At 47.5% G+C, this 18,089-nt stretch overlaps 1 protein-coding gene across 1 annotated transcript in view; it reads left to right on the forward strand.

The window, feature by feature from the left end:
* LOC142579729 (glycoprotein 3-alpha-L-fucosyltransferase A-like) overlaps positions 1 to 18,089 on the forward strand; it is a 104,302-nt gene that overhangs the window by 30,701 nt on the left and 55,512 nt on the right. Inside the window, exon 7 of the mRNA XM_075690237.1 lies at positions 3,751 to 3,905. Within this exon, the coding sequence (XP_075546352.1) occupies positions 3,751 to 3,905 (155 nt within the window). The remainder of the gene's footprint in view (positions 1 to 3,750; positions 3,906 to 18,089) is intronic.

Genomic DNA, 18,089 nt, shown 5'->3' on the forward strand with positions numbered 1-18,089 from the left:
TACATAACCTTCATATACAATTTATACGTCCCATCAAATGATCGATACATTTACTCTGTGTACGGGAAACCTGTTTTGGTATTGATATCACGCACCTTAAGGAAGGCTTTAACGTTATGTCCTTTTCTCTAGCGCTCTTGGAAATCTTTGAAGTCAAGGTAGCCCTCAAAAATCAATACTGAATACGTTGCAGCTTTCTTTCTTTCCTTTTTTTTCAACATTTAGTTTTACCAGGGTCCTTCAAAGAAAATATTCAAGGACCCTGACTGATATTAGGCGGATTGCGCGTTTACTGCAGCACATTTCGCCGGAGCGGAAGTATGCAATGATAAAATTTGAAGTTACAACTGTTCAAGAAAATTTTTTTTTAGATACAGCGAATGAAAATAGACGATGCTCAGGGTTCGACAATATCTAAACGCAGCAATGATTGAAGAATGTTTCTTTGTGTGTGAGAAGGCACGACAAAGTGTTGATAGAAAAATTTCACTTGCCACATTACAGGCCATGCTGTTTTTGTTTTTTTTTTCTGATCTGTGAAGGATAGCGTTGACAGCGTAAGGGAGTGTGTAAAAGTTAACTTCGCTATGGTTTCCTTGATTTCCTTGTATGTTGTTTTCATACACTTGGTATTAGTAACGCCATGCCGTACTCCTCCGGCTCTGGGGTGGTTTCGTCGTTTTGTCGGTCAGTGCACGCACTGCTTTTACTTTTATACTTTGGTGTTACTGGCTATATGCAAAAACACGAGTTTCGCTCGTCACTGATACGATACAGGACTCGGTGTGATGTACTATACCGCGAGTCCTAAGCTGACTTATAGGGGTTTCACGCGGTTCATTTTTGATTTTGATCGAGTATGATCCGAATCAAATTTCTCGGTCGCGTGATTGGCTGCTTTCTTCAGTCGATCGCGGTCGAGAAGTTTAATCCAGATCGGGCTCTATCGCGATCGAAAATGACGTTGTGACACCAGACTGTTTCCTTCGGTGTTTGTTGAAGTGAACATTCGCAGGTGCGAGCGAGCGATCTCCTTTCGAGTTACTTTCGAGAAGTAAAAGAAGTACGAGTCGTATTCGTTTTAAAGCCCCTTAAACTTCGTAAAGGAGCGCCACGCTTTGAATAATGCCGCTTCCTCCTCGCGCGCTCTGGCCGAGGCCAATAGCCGCGTCGCTATTAGCCTAATAGCATCACGTGGGCCCTAGCACCGTGCTTCAGCGCCATATCCGCTCGAGAAGCGCCTACGGAGTGGCGAGGAGCGCATGTTGGCGTCGTTGCTACGCTCGAGTAGTATAGGCGGCGCCACGGTCGAGGAGGGAGCGTGAAAGAGAGGAGAAACGAGGTAGAGTGAAGGCGGAGGAGGAGAGTGTCGCTACTTTACGAAGTTTAAGGGACGTTAATTCGTTTTTGGTAGTAGTCCCTCCTGGTGCTGAAGTGCGGAGACTCGGCTTTCCTTCCACCTCTCCGGGCTTGGCCACTGGTCTCTACTAAAACAACCCGTTAGTTTCTTACTGCCGGACTCGTTCGGCTTTTTACAAATTTGTATTTGAGCTACTAGCCACTAATAGGCTTCATGCTGTCCTTGAACGGATGAAGACGACGCCAGCGCCATCCAGTAAACATGAGAAGAAGCCAAGCGCTAGAAGAAGGCTATATTAGAGACGAAGCAGCCACGCTCAATCTTTGTGATTGAAAATGTTTAGAAGGGGGAAAAATTGGAGGGCGCTTAAGCTTTGCCTTCAAGGGTGGAACGCGATAGCCAGCGAGGAAGACACTAATGAGCAAGACACTGTAGTGCGCCCGGCACTGGCAGACGGCACCGCTTCCATCACACGCGTCTCAAGAGCGAGCGCGTAAGGCCCTGCAATACAACACCCGTCGACCCGCCAAGGGGTGTAAGACAATGCGCAACGGCGCAGCGATCACTTACGAGGCGCCCCGCATCGGACTTTGCACCCACCAATCACGCGGTGAGCGTCGAGCAACGCAGCGTTCGGCGCGGCAACGAAACCTGCGCCTGAGCAAGCGGAACGAACCAAAGAATTCGGTGTCTCGGAGGGAGAAACGATCTACGTGAGCCAAACATCGTGATCGGCACAGACAGCCGGGCCGCGACGCGCCATGAAGGTGGACACGATCATGGGGCTGACGCCTCGATGGGACCGCCCTCTATCTCGCTTGGGAGCACCACGCAGACGCATGACTACTCGCCAGCAGCACGGCACACATCGCAGGGGACGCTATCCCACCAGACGCGCTACGGCGCAGCGATCACGTCAGAGGCGTCCCGCATCGGACGCTGCACCGAGGAATCGCGCTGTGAGCGGAAAGAGGAGCCGCGTCGCCTAAACACGAGGGTTCGAGTGACGCACGCTGGAAGTTGGAAGGGGAGAGAGCGAAAAAACTTATTAGACGCAAGGGTATTGCGGCATCTTCGCACCGGTCCCCGCACGGCCCCAATGCGCTCAAACGAGATGAAGGGGAGAAGCGGGCGAGTGGCGCGCCCCCTGTCAGGGCAGCGCCTTACATTGTGAAGAGGGGATCTTCTGGGTTTGCCGCAAGATGGCTCTGCGTGTGCGCCAAGCGCAGAAGAAATGTAGCGGAAACGTACTTCGCTACTCGTTTAACTGCGACTTCTGTAACTTACATGCGCATAATTACCGATATACACCGTAGTATAACTTTCTAAGGCACGTTTCTAAGGCAACACCACATTCACTAGAGGCGCTTTTGTCCCGCTTTTAAGCGTCGAAGTCGGTAATAAAGAAAAAAAAACTCATGGCTGAGTCGTAGCGTCTCCGTCTCACCCTACGGAGACCCTAGTTCGATTCCCACCCAGCCCATCTTGCAAGTTTTTTTTATTTATGAATTGCCTTCCGGAATTTTTCGCTCACGGCCAAAGCCGCCGACACAGGCGACACCGGCTTTTCTGCGACACGAGCTCCCTAACGCTGTCGCGTTAAAACTTAGCCGAGAACCATCTGCACGATTTGAAAAGTAACGCGCTTGAACACGAATAAGGCGCGAACGCCACTTCTGTCCAGTACTCAGGCGTTGAGCTAGACAGTATTCTCCACTGATGTAGCATAGGCAGAATAGTCTGTGGTAAAATCCTAGACTGCTCATCTATTCGTTGTTAGTGGGAATTTCCGTTGCGCACAGATACAGTTTTTGCTTTGTTTCCGTGTACTTTCACGGAAAGTAGTTTTGGATTCCAGCGACGGACTGCGGCGGACGCGATAAAGCGACCAGCGCAGTGAGCCCATAGTAACAACAGTCGTTGTAGTGCAACAGCGCCGAAATACCTTGAGACTAAAGCTGCGTAGGCGTCACGTAAGAGAACCGTTCTCGCTCTTCTGCCTACGTAGTACCATCACGTGTACATGCGAAGAAATTAAACTTTTTTGTTGTTCCTTTTCTTGTTTTAGTTGGATGAGTCGCGCAGATGATATTATGCTATAATAGGATGCGCGGGTCGTTCTGGTAGCCGTCGTCGTCATTCTTCTTTTCACTTGGAACTTGTTCCACTAGATTATTGCGTCATAAATGTCTGGGGTGCTCAGGAAATATGGTGGTCATTTCACTTGCATAGGCACAAATGAGACAATTTCCGACTGTACGACTTGTTCTAAAGTCTCAGGTGTCGCCTCTCTTTAAAAAATCTCTAGTGTTTTATCTAGAGCGGCTTGTTCCGCTATTTTATCAACGTGGGTCCACTATAAGAACCTATTTCGTCCGATCGCTCCGCAGGTGGACATCTACGGCTTGTGCGGGCCCCTCTCATGTCCGCGAGACCAGAGTGAGAGGTGCTACCAGATGCTGGACATGGAGTACTTATTCTATCTGTCATTCGAGAACGCCAACTGCAAGGACTACATCACCGAGAAGTTCTTCAACGCTCTGCGGTGCGTCAGTCCTCTATGCACATATCATGACCTGCGCATTTGGGCAAAGGAACTGTAAGACATGAGTAGGCTTGCCAAACCGTCCCGAACTTTGCGAACTTTCTATCTATCTATCTATCTATCTATCTATCTATCTATCTATCTATCTATCTATCTATCTATCTATCTATCTATCTATCTATCTATCTATCTATCTATCTATCTATCTATCTATCTATCTATCTATCTATCTATCTATCTATCTATCTATCTATCTATCTATCTATCTATCTATCTATCTATCTATCTATCTATCTATCTATCTATCTATCTATCTATCTATCTATCTATCTATCTATCTATCTATCTATCTATCTATCTATCTATCTATATGTCTTTTGGCCTCCCGCAGGCACAACGTGGTGCCCGTGGTGATGGGCGCTTCCCGCGAAGAGTACCTGGCCGCGGCCCCGTACCACTCGTACATCCACGTGGACGACTTCGCGTCGCCCAAGGAGCTGGCCGAGTACCTGCACCTGCTCAGCCGCAACCGGACGCTGTACAACCGGTACTTCGAGTGGAAGGGCACCGGGGAGTTCGTCAACACGTACTTCTGGTGCCGCCTGTGCGCCATGCTGCACGCGCCGCCAGCCCCGGCGAAGCGGCGCACGCAAAGCGTTCGCGACTGGTGGCGAAAAGATGCGTGCGCGAGTGCGAAGGATGCCTGACATTTTCACACGCATTTCACAGGGCATTTCAGAGACTTTGCGGCGGGACTCATCCGCTCGGTCCGTTCCCCAACCGTCCATCTCTGTTCTCACGTGACTCGTTGGTGCGTGCCATGCAGAGACTGAAACTGTACATGAAACTGTGTGAAGCAGCCAAGCGGGGCATGGGAATGGCTACATTTTCGTTGTCTCTTGTTATGTCGCGTTGTCCGTGCCTCGATCCCACCCCCTTTACTCCTTCCTTCTTTCTTTCTTAAAGTCGTACCAAGTCAAGCTGTGCCACTCTGCGTAGCGCAAAAGAAAGCGCAGAAAAAGAACAGCGTAAAACAACAAGCAGGACGACACAGAGCGGCGAAGCAGCTCACGTGCCCGTTCTGCTTGCTGGCCTGATGTCTGTCACTGTATTTGCGTTCACATTTTTTCGCATTTGTTATTCCCGCTTCGGTGAATTTGTTACCATTTGTTTGTTTGTTTGATGTTACAACATGTCTTCGTGCTTGTGTGAGTGTCATTTCAGGCTTTCAGGAGGGAGAGTGTGACAGTATTTCATCGTATCGATGCGCACGTATTAACGAATTTTGGTGTACGCACCAATGCATGCGCATCACAGGCGTCGCTAATCATTCCTAGCTATTTATACACTTGTTCATTTCCGTCGTGTCGCGACTGCAAAAGGTGCACATAGTAGGTGCAATTTGTGAATAAATTTTATCAAAGTTATCGTTACTTTCAGCCAGTGAAGTGTTATACTTGCACATAGGACATAGGACATAGGACATAGGAATTAAAGATAAGAATAGCACGTTAACGCGCATAAAGCCACTTCGGAACGTTATGTGATGAACTAGATGATGTAAAGCTGTCCGGGAAGCGTATATATCACTATGCACTACACAAGCACGTCACAGAAACACGAAAACAAGAGTATTTAAACTCGAAATTCACCGCTTATAGTCTTTGTACAAAACTGTGAAAAATTTTTTTACACTGTTCTGTTCCGACAAGCTGTCGCTGCACAATCTACACCAACAAACACTACACAGGGCAAATTATTATCCTTTGATTACGCTGTCATTTCCAATGAAGCTCTTTGCTTACTCATAGGCAATCGTCGTCATTAAATCATGTCATCGTGGTCCTGCCTTCTTGGTCATACCACCGTCGTCATTCCGCCGTGGTCGTTCCAGTCCAGCTTCGCTATGCTGTTGTGGCCACGCCGCTGTCGTAACGCCATCTTCGTCATTCAAGCGTCGTTATGCCAATGTCATCATGTAATCTTTGTCATTGAGTCTTCATACAGTCGTAATCATGTCGTCGTCGTCGTCATGCCATCGACGTCATTGTGTCGTCTTCGTACAGTCGCAGTCATCTCATGGTCATCGTGCCGTCTTTGTCCCCGTCGTTGTAATTCGTCGTCGTTGTGCCATCCTAGTAATTGCGTCATCGTCATACAGTCGTCGTCATGAAGTCGTGGTCGTCCCATATTTGTCACTCCATCGTTTTCAAACCGTCATCCTCATTACCTCGTCATCATGCGATCGTCGCCACGTGCGAGATCCGCACGTTCGAGCACAACAGGTCTGTTGAGTGAGGCGCTTCCCAGTGAAAATGTCCAACTTGGTCGCTAAACAAGAGCAAGATTCTTCGCAAACATCGATGAAATTTTCGCTTAAAACGACCCCACAGCGCGTGGAATCCGTTTTTTTTTTTTCACTCTCGCTTCATAGGATCTATCCCACACCCCACACGGGAGCAGTGGGAGTCCCAGTTCACCAGCTTCAACCCTGATGAACGCCGGCTGGTGAACGGGACAAAGTAAGCGGCCAGGTCACATGGTTTCCTGGACTGAGGAAACAATCCGCAAGGAAGGCGACCAAATAGCTTTGTCGGCTCTCGATAAAGTTCAATCATCATCATCATCATCATCCCTTCAAGGGCGGTTCTGCGGCCCTCGGCACTTCACTAGAACCTACGAGTTTGCTTTGCCGCTGGCTGTTAGTACGTTGCGCGGTATGCACCTGATGGCGTCTCTGACTATCTGATTTCGGGGAGCACCAAGGAAAGAAAGAAATCAGCTCTCCGTGAAGCTATCCCCTCGAAAAGTCGTTCCAACGCGTGAACCCGGAACTCGGCGGACTCGACTCAGCATGGTTGGTTCCCGTAAGCATGCAACACTTGAGCGGGAGGAAAAAAAGCACGTTTTCTTTCTTCTTTTTTTCGTGCGGTTTTGGAAATTTTGAGGAAATTTGAAACTCCAATAAAACTACCTTATATATATTATTCCAGCAATAAACTACAAATATCTTTAAATACGCGCAATAATTGCGCAGAGAACACGAAGGCAGCAGAATGAACGTCTTGTTGTCTTCGACGAAAGATCGCTAATCTGATAACAGAGAAAAAAGGTCACTGAGCGTTCGATTTACTCTAGCTGGACCCACTGGCATTAGAATGGGTCGCGGCTGCTTCTGCGATCGAATTTGACTGTGCGTAAACGAGTTTTCGAACACGTTTACTCGTGGCTCTGTTGCGTAGCTTGTTACGAACATTTCCGAACAGAGACCAGTTTCGTTCGTAACTGGCAGATGGCGAAAGCGTCTGCAGCAGGCTAGAAGCTGTTGGAGTCAGCGGCTGATTAGTGCAAAGGCCTTGTCACCAGGCTGGCGGTTTCATGTGCTTCGCGGAGTCCCAGACGCCAGTCCTGGACTCGGAGCGTGTCCTTGTATTCTCCGCTACGTTTTAGACCATTAGATATTATTTATTTCAGCATAAAATTCTACATGAACATAAGCAAACAACTGTCAGGTGCATAGTCGAGGCTAGTGTATGCCCATATGGTATACGTGCGCAATGTGCAACAACGATCAAGACAGTGTTGAACAATCGCGCATTGGTGGTACGTAATTAATCGGGATGAGAAACGAAAGAGGAAAAAAAAACATACATCAGTGCAGCAATAAGATACTACGATTACAGAAACAATATCACCATAAAGACGGGGCAACATTCCTAACTGATCTTTGAAAGATATAATCTTTTTTATGGAGAACACAAAGCTACTGGCGCTGAAGACATGTAATGAACACAGTTGAAAACTGTGCTTGTCTTGTTCCCAAGCACCAGCGCGTACTCACTATGGGGGATTGGCCAAGAAACAGGTGGTTTCGATCAGTATGTTGAGAATTAAAACAAAACTAAATTTGAATATTAGGGCGTGGGAGTAAAGAAATGCGATTTAGAAGATAAAAAAAAAGGTTGTTAGGGATTCTGAGATAAAATAACTTAACATAAAGAAATGAAGTAATAGAAATAATTGATAATTTTAGAAATTCAGCAAGGTACTCTTCTTGTCTCTCCAACAAAATTGCAAACTGCGAGAAAAGCATCCCTGTGGCTGGATCCCAGCGAAGTCGCCCAAAAAGAAAGAATGGTTGGCGAGGTAGCAGTTTGCTTTTCGCCGTCGTCGTCGTTTTTATAGAATCGCATGCTGCACAGCAGAGAAAGGCAATTATTACTGTATATGGAGATATTACTGGAGTTTTCTTTCCCATTTTCTATGTGATGAAAAACATTGTTTTTTTTTTTCGCTCATTCTGTCTGGGTTTTTTGCCGACCCTTGCATCTCTAGTTCCCGGTAGGTTTTAGTCGACGCGCTCTTATCCAGGTGGTATGATGACCGCTCTGCCCGCATTCGTCTCCCAGTATGCTGGAGCAACTTCGGTCGTTTATTGAAACGTACTTGCATTTACCGTCTTCGTCGCAACGTGAAACTGCGACAGCCGCGCGTTTTTGTCGAACCCGTTCTTATCGGAAGAGCGTGCGGTTAGCGCTGCGGTCCAAGACCGCGTGACATGATCACGTGTTGGGCCGACTTGAATTTCTGGCTTCACTTCTATCCCGTGATGATGCCTCATTGTTCTTTCGTGGCAGAGATAGAGCGGCTGCTTTTTGAAGAAGGAGGCGCGGGCTTTTCCTTTGAATTTCCAGCTGTTTTCGCGGCGTGCGTGCTGGCGCAGGCACGATTTTCATTGGCTGAACCGAGCACCGCGCTTGCTCGCCATGTTAGTTGTAGTAACTATTCCGTTTGCAATGCTGCCCAAACCTGGTGAGAGGCCCTTCAGAAAGACGCTAAAGAGGAATGCGCGAAACTGGATTTGTAGATTAAGCCATTGAAATGCCAGAGAGAGAGATAGAGGGAGAGAGAGAGAGGAATTTTTTCAATATATATTAATAGTACCAGAAACGTCAGCTTCAACTCAAGTGGAGCCTTAGTAAACCAGAAAAGACTCAAAATTGAAAGCCGAACTTGAAGCTCCGGCGCCAGATTTTGTGACGTCATGAAAGTTGGACATCGTCAGGTAAAAAGTATAACTGATTGTTTATCGATAAACAACGACTAGATTGCATTCTAAAAAAAAAAAAAAACACGGACGCTTGTACCCTGTGAGTTATTTCCTACGTGGAATTGACCGATATGCCCTGTACCACAATGTTGTAGGATCGTACAGGTTTATACGGGAACATGCAGATTTTTATACGGGATCCTATATAGGATCGTATAGTATTATGGATACAGGGAAGCCGTAGCGTAGTGTTTAAGGTGCCAGCCTGGGCATCTATGGAGGTCGCCGGCTCGAATCCCAGCACCACCGGAAGGCCACTGGTAAAAGAGGGTAAAATTGTCTCCCCTGCCCGGAGCATGTCTCCAACTCGTGGTACGTGCGCCTGGCAGGTGCTGTTAACAGCACTGCGTCATTATTCAAACCGACTTCAAGGATGCCCGAAAGAGAACGCTCTGTGGCCCACGTGACTCAATCGGTTGCGAACCAGAGCGGTATGTCTGGCAAGTCACGACTCTGAATTCCAAGAAGTACGTGGCGTACTACATGATTTTTCAATAGGGCGAGAAGTCTTTCCCGAACGAAAACGGCTTAAACATGCGTAAAGCTTTGAAATTAGTGACATCGTAATAATGAGTGTGCTAATTAGTAGCAATGCACGACTGATGGCGGTTTTAACTTTGTCTAGCGATTCACCGCTTTTATTCCGGCCCGTTTCATAAAGTGTGTAGGCAACGATGGGAAGCAATAATAAACCGCTTTGGGGGCGATATTCGAGGGAAAGCCTTGTCTTAACTTTCACCGCTAATGACCAATCTATTTTCGCCAGACGAATGCGAATCGAGCTTTTATTGATTATAATTACAGATAAATGTTTGTGAAGGACACCAGAACTCTCCCCAGTGTTGTTTAAAGGTTCATATGATAACATTAAAAAATAACTGTATAAGCGGTCGCTCATCTTAGAGAAAACGCAATACGGGTGCATAAAAAAACCTAGAAAAATAATAGAAACCAATGTTCCTTAGCTGGTTGGTTGGTTGATCCTACGCGATAAAGCGCAGCCCATTACGGGGGACATACGACGAATCGGGTGGTAGTAGATACAACAATGAAGAAAAAATAATTTTGCAAATAAAGAGAAGATATTAAACATATTAATAAATATAATAAAGGAGATTATTCTTTGGACTTTGTTATATGAGCTTTTAGAATATGTTCAATCCAATTCAGGTTTATTCAACATTTGTAAGATGTTTAGAGCACGAACAAATCCGTACGCCAGAGCATGGCATACCGTTAATATATTTAAGACGACGTTAATATTCCGATGATGAGGAGCAGTAGAACTATTAATATTACTAGTTACTTGTAGTGAGAAATAAGGAAATTAGCATGGCGTAGACTATAGCGTCTCTTTAATTTGAGGTGGTGGTGTAATCGCCTTTGTTCAGGAATCACACAACGACCTCCGGTCCTAACGTTGGTCTCACATACAGGCCGGAGTTCATGAACTATGAGTGGAGCGAATTAGAATGGAGACCATGAACCCGTGCCACTGGATTATAGCGTTCAGTATAGGTGAGATGAGCCTCCATGATGGGACGAGCATAGGTAAGAGGCGCGCCTAAAGGAAGGTGCCCTCTTCGGATATATTTTGCATTTACATCGCAAATGTGCGGCGTCGACCGATCCGCCATACGCCATAATACCACCTCTACTGCGTCTGTAATAAGCAAGCTCGTTCCCCAAGGGCCTGGAACACTCGCGAAAAAGGACAACGAGAACAGATTTTTGGCAGCTGGCGACCAGTCGAGACCTTCGTTCAAAAATCGCCTGACTGCAGCTGGTGGATAGCCGTGAAGGCTTGTCGATCGCGATCAGCGAGTAGGAATCGACAAGCGGCAAGATTTGCCTCCATGGAAGGGCTGGGCAAGCTCAAGGTGTGTCGATCGCGTAGCACGTCCGTTAACGTTTCAAATAAAGAAAGAAAGAGAACCAATTGGTGAAATATCGAAAACGCAATTGGAACTCGTTATCAACTACGGCCTCAAAACAATCACACGAGAAATTACCAAAGAGGAAGCATCGCATTTCTTTTACGCAGCTTTTATTGACACACTTTCGTTTATGCTTATCAACCGCGCGCGCGCAGTACAAAAAATCCATCTTTGGCCAGGAATTGACAGCCGGCAACTTTCTGAAAGCCTAGTTTCTTTTAGTACCAGGCCATGAAGGCCGTTGTAGCATATCATTTTTCAAAGGAAGTTAACTGCATACACAAGAAAACGAAGAAAAACTTGTAATAAATGTTCACAGTTTACTTTTTTTTTTCAATTGTGCGCATTTTGCTGGCAAAGTTTGCTGTCCTTCATTATCATCTTTCCTCATCATGATCATCTCTCCTTCGTAATAATCGTCATTATCATTTCTCCCACTCCTCTAGTACCCCTTCTCTGTTAGGCAAACGCTTAGTAGTTGTCTAAAACAATGGCTCCCAAACTTTCTGGCCTTAGGGAACCCCATCTGCTTTCCCAGAGTGCCACGGAATCTCACTCCCCCCCTCCCCCCCCCATCTTATTTTTTTTTCGCACCGATGGGCTTATCCACGGCCTCGCAAACTTTTGCGACGAATCAACTGAACGGCTTAAGAATGAGAACAGAAGTGCACAAAATTATCGAGTCATTCAAACAGGGTAATAATCCACCGAAGGGTCGGATTTGTTCTGGCTGCTCGCGGAACCCTAAAATGTCGCTCGCGGAAACCTGTTTGTGAACCCCTGGTCTAAAACAAGCAGAATTCTTTGCCTTTTGTCTTGTAATATTTTTGCCTTCTCTTGCTCTCAGCATAGAGCGAGATAATTTAGTCCATCTGCTGTCGTTCATGCAGCAGTTTTTGATAGCGCCGGCCTATTATTTTCCCGCGCATTATTAAGTGTATTAAGCGAGAGAGACCAAGCGATTAATGAAAACTGAGGATATCAGTCCTGCTACCCGCAAGGCTTGATCGTCAGCCAGTAGACTGGGAAGACATGAAAAGAATGCTATATAAAGAAAAAGAAGAAGATATTGTGATGACACTGCTTACAATCAATGCCGAAGACGTTCGATTACGTCGCAGTGTAGGTCAGTGTTGCAGAAATTTCGGAAACGGTTTCGGCCACTTAATGAGAGCAGCATTCCGGGCAAGTTGGTAATCCAATACTCAAGTACTATTGCGCAACAAAAAAAGACACAGACCTATGAGAAGGAGAACGCACCAAGCGCGATGTGTGTGTGTGTGTGTGTGTGTGTGTGCGTGCGTGTGCGTGTGCGTGTGCGTGTGTGCGTGTGTGCGTGTGCGTGTGCGTGTGCGTGTGCGTGTGCGCGTGTGTGCGTGTGCGTGTGCGTGTGCGTGTGCGTGTGTGCGTGTGTGCGTGTGTGCGTGTGCGTGTGCGTGTGCGTGTGCGTGTGTGCGCGTGTGCGTGTGCGTGTGCGTGTGCGTGCGTGTGCGTGCGTGTGCGTGTGCGTGCGTGTGCGTGCGTGTGCGTGTGCGTGCGTGTGCGTGTGCGTGCGTGTGCGTGTGCGTGCGTGTGCGTGTGCGTGCGTGTGCGTGTGCGTGTGCGTGCGTGTGCGTGTGCGTGCGTGCGTGTGCGTGCGTGCGTGCGTGTGCGCGTGTGTGTGCGTGTGTGTGTGTGTGTGTGTGTGCGTGCGCGCGCGCGCGCGCTTGGTGTGTGTGCTTGGTGTGTGTGCTTGGTGTGTGTGCTTGGTGTGTGTTCTTCTCTTAAGTCCGTGTCTTTTTCGTTGCACAGTAGTACTTGAGTAATGGGTTTCGGCCACAGTTTTAACGTTGGTATGTTTGTCGTTTGTCCGGCGTTAGCTGCATTTGGAAAGCCTTGTGAGGCGAATGGTCCCCTTGAGTCCATAAATACAGAATTTCACGAGATAAGATGAATTTGTGCGCCACGCAAAATAAACTTGCTTCGAAACTGTCCCAGTAGCTGGATTTAGGCCGCTGACGGGGCAGCCTGTAATAATGTTTAGGGTTAAGCACAATGATAAATATTTATTTGGGGTTATACACCCTGTAACTCTACAGTCTGCTGCGAGGGAGCACGTAGTTGAGGATACTGGATTAGTTAAGACAACTTGTGGTTCTTTAACGTGCACGCAGGGCACGGCACACGAGCTTTGCTGCATTGCACTCCCGTTGAAAGGCGTTCTCCGCTGCAAGGAGTGGAACCCTGCTACCTCAGCATCAGCGTTAAATAAAGATCCAGTCACTGTGACGTGTATATGGTGCTTAAATAACAATTTCTAAACTTACTTGGATACCCTGAAATTCATTTCTTTTTCTCGCGACTCCTGTGGCACTTTGTTAGTTTCTCGTGAACGCCTTAATTGCCCCATATGACATTGAAACCGCGCGAACTTTTGCACGCATGGTGACGGAATCGTTGAAATAAACTTGTCGAACGCGTCCGTTCCTTCTCTAAGTCCGCATCCTTCGCCACGTGTCTGCTTACGTGTCACCAAGCAATATTCGACAGACCCGCCCAATTTTGTCGCAGTTGCACGCGACTTTATTCGCAAAGTGGGAAGGGGCTTTATTATACCGCACATTTTCAACCTTATACGGAAAGCACACGAACAAAGAAGTAACGGAACAAAACACTTTTTAGCGCTTTTCCGACGCGCTCATTACTTAATTCCTTTCTTTCTTTCTTTCTTTTTGTGGGTCGTTTATTGCGCCGAAGTAAGAAACAAGAACATTGTTCGATCCTCCTACAACTACAAAAGCACTTCTTCTCGTCCTGCCAATCAGAACTACATGCGGTTAACTTCCCTGCCTTTACACATAACCTTATATACATACTCTCTCTCTCTCTCTCTCTCTCTATATATATATATATATATATATATATATATATATATATCGTCTTCCTTCTTTTCCAGCTTCTTTCTGCCCAGGTGATGTCATGACATAAAGGTTGGCAAAAAGACAGCTTTTTGTTTGTTTTCACTGCAAAAAGAAAAAAAGCTATTTTTTTTTCTTCCTACGACGTCCGAGCATTGAAGGGTGGTTGCGTCTCACAAGCTTATCATTGCAAGTTTTGCCAAGTTTGCAGATTGTCGTTTCGATGGTGTGAACGTCCAAGCTGCGTTCTTATGGTAAATTACCATTGCTACCATGCGTGAGGCACGAGATCCTAATTCATTTTCGCAAAGCTGTAGCATCAGCAAGTGAAGTTCACTGTGTGTGGTGTGCTATGCATTGAGAAGACAGCATGAATGATAGTATCGCAAGAAAGGCAAGAGAGGCGCCTGCTGAGAAACATTGGTTTACCTTGACTTATTATCGCCACCGACGCAACGTCTTATCTTTTTGCATTTCGAAGCACAGGTTCTTGTACTACCTGCGACACATCGATGCGGCCAGCGTGTTCTCGAAGCTACGCTGTTATCGCCTTATCCGAGTACGTCTCCAACTCGAAACTTCCTGCTCCTTCGCGAACACTATGCATACAAGTAGCGGCCGAGTAAGAGCCACTTCAGTACTGATTCGTTGAAATCTACTGCCTGAGCATGACAAGATCGTCGCCGCCGAGTTAGTCTTTTTCCTTTGCGGGCACGCAATCGCCTAATAAATTATTGTTTTTTTTTACTCATTTAATTGCTTTATGGTCGCCATATTCCTGAATACGAACACGACGCACGTTCCCCGAGTGAAAGTTCGCAAGATGGAACTGCAGAGCAAAGTAATTCAATTTCTTTTTAAATTGAAGGAAAGTAACGGAAAGGTCTAAAATATAGTAAGCCATTTGTATCTAGGGAGAACGCGCAAAATAGATCTCCTATGAACTTGCTCACAGCTCAGACGCAAAGCGACAGTTTCTATAGCTAAGGTCGTCAACGGTGAATACAGATACAGTAAATTCTCGTTATAACAAAAGTGATTCATTCAAAATACGATTTTATTAGAAATTCCGCCGGTTCCCGACTGCAGTCGGTGTAATTTATCCCGGATTGCCCGAAGTGGACTGCAAGGGCGTGCGAATATTCGAACAACGAATCTAATAGTTTCCTGTTCGAATCGGTGTTCGAATCGAATAGACATTATTTGTAAGTACGAATATATTTCGAATGTTTCAGACGTCAGGCGTGCCCAATAAAACACGAAATTGGAGAAAAAGTGAGGTCATTTTCCAACCTCGCGGGCATAGCATAAACATGAAACATGAGAACTTACATAGTGGAACAGGCTATGTCGCTCAGGTAGCCATACTTTACAGGTTATACAGTGACCATTAGCACTCTCTGGATAGTTTCGTGCATGCAAAGGAACTACTTGCTTGCTCGAAATGCTCCATCTGCGCTTTTAAAAAGCAACGCTTCTTAACGTACTATGCAATGACAAAAACTGGCTAACTTTAAGAATACTAGGATGTGATTATCGTTTCACAATAATTGTGATAACGGCTGTTCTTTATTGAAGAACTATTCGAAAACTATTCGATATTCGCTTCGATTCGTTTCTGGCACTATTTGATGCGTATTCGATTCGGTCTCAAAAATTGCCATTCGCACACCGCTAAACTTGAGTGGCGCGCTGATGGTGAAAAACTTTTATTTACGAGACAGCTCGGTGCAGCTGCCTCGGTGCAGCGGTGACGCTTCGCTTTTTCTCGTGTCAACCTGGCAGACAAAGGGCCCTGCATAAACACTAGCATGCATGCATGCATGCATGCATGCATGCATGCATGCATGCATGCATGCATGCATGCATGCATGCATGCATGCATGCATGCATGGATGGATGGATGCATGCATGCATGCATGCATGCATGCATGCATGCATGCATGGATGGATGGATGGATGGATGGATGGATGGATGGATGGATGGATGGATGGATGGATGGATGGATGGATGGATGGATGGATGGATGGATGGATGGATGGATGGATGGATGGATGGATGGATGGATGGATGGATGGATGGATGGATGGATGGATGGATGGATGGATGGATGGATGGATGGATGGATGGATGGATGGATGGATGGATGGATGGATGGATGGATGGATGGATGGATGGATGGATGGATGGATGGATGGATGGATGGATGGATGGATGGATGGATGGATGGATGGATGGATGGATGGATGGATGGATGGATGGATGGATGGATGGATGGATGGATGGATGGATGGATGGATGGATGGATGGATGGATGGATGGATGGATGGATGGATGGATGGATGGATGGATGGATGGATGGATGGATGGATGGATGGATGGATGGATGGATGGATGGATGGATGGATGGATGGATGGATGGATGGATGGATGGATGGATGGATGGATGGATGGATGGATGGATGGATGGATGGATGGATGGATGGATGGATGGATGGATGGATGGATGGATGGATGGATGGATGGATGGATGGATGGATGGATGGATGGATGGATGGATGGATGGATGGATGGATGGATGGATGGATGGATGGATGGATGGATGGATGGATGGATGGATGGATGGATGGATGGATGGATGGATGGATGGATGGATGGATGGATGGATGGATGGATGGATGGATGGATGGATGGATGGATGGATGGATGGATGGATGGATGGATGGATGGATGGATGGATGGATGGATGGATGGATGGATGGATGGATGGATGGATGGATGGATGGATGGATGGATGGATGGATGGATGGATGGATGGATGGATGGATGGATGGATGGATGGATGGATGGATGGATGGATGGATGGATGGATGGATGGATGGATGGATGGATGGATGGATGGATGGATGGATGGATGGATGGATGGATGGATGGATGGATGGATGGATGGATGGATGGATGGATGGATGGATGGATGGATGGATGGATGGATGGATGGATGGATGGATGGATGGATGGATGGATGGATGGATGGATGGATGGATGGATGGATGGATGGATGGATGGATGGATGGATGGATGGATGGATGGATGGATGGATGGATGGATGGATGGATGGATGGATGGATGGATGGATGGATGGATGGATGGATGGATGGATGGATGGATGGATGGATGGATGGATGGATGGATGGATGGATGGATGGATGGATGGATGGATGGATGGATGGATGGATGGATGGATGGATGGATGGATGGATGGATGGATGGATGGATGGATGGATGGATGGATGGATGGATGGATGGATGGATGGATGGATGGATGGATGGATGGATGGATGGATGGATGGATGGATGGATGGATGGATGGATGGATGGATGGATGGATGGATGGATGGATGGATGGATGGATGGATGGATGGATGGATGGATGGATGGATGGATGGATGGATGGATGGATGGATGGATGGATGGATGGATGGATGGATGGATGGATGGATGGATGGATGGATGGATGGATGGATGGATGGATGGATGGATGGATGGATGGATGGATGGATGGATGGATGGATGGATGGATGGATGGATGGATGGATGGATGGATGGATGGATGGATGGATGGATGGATGGATGGATGGATGGATGGATGGATGGATGGATGGATGGATGGATGGATGGATGGATGGATGGATGGATGGATGGATGGATGGATGGATGGATGGATGGATGGATGGATGGATGGATGGATGGATGGATGGATGGACGGACGGACGGACGGACGGACGGACGGACGGACGGACGGACGGACGGACGGACGGACGGACGGACGGACGGACGGACGGACGGACGGACGGACGGACGGACGGACGGACGGACGGACGGACGGACGGACGGACGGACGGACGGACGGACGGACGGACGGACGGACGGACGGACGGACGGACGGACGGACGGACGGACGGACGGACGGACGGACGGACGGACGGACGGACGGACGGACGGACGGACGGACGGACGGACGGACGGACGGACGGACGGACGGACGGACGGACGGACGGACGGACGGACGGACGGACGGACGGACGGACGGACGGACGGACGGACGGACGGACGGACGGACGGACGGACGGACGGACGGACGGACGGACGGACGGACGGACGGACGGACGGACGGACGGACGGACGGACGGTGCTACAATTCCCGAACCTAGTTCGCAAAGCTGTGTTGAAAGGCTGCAA

This window comes from Dermacentor variabilis, chromosome 4 (assembly GCF_050947875.1).
Source record: "Dermacentor variabilis isolate Ectoservices chromosome 4, ASM5094787v1, whole genome shotgun sequence".
NCBI lineage: Eukaryota > Metazoa > Arthropoda > Arachnida > Ixodida > Ixodidae > Dermacentor > Dermacentor variabilis.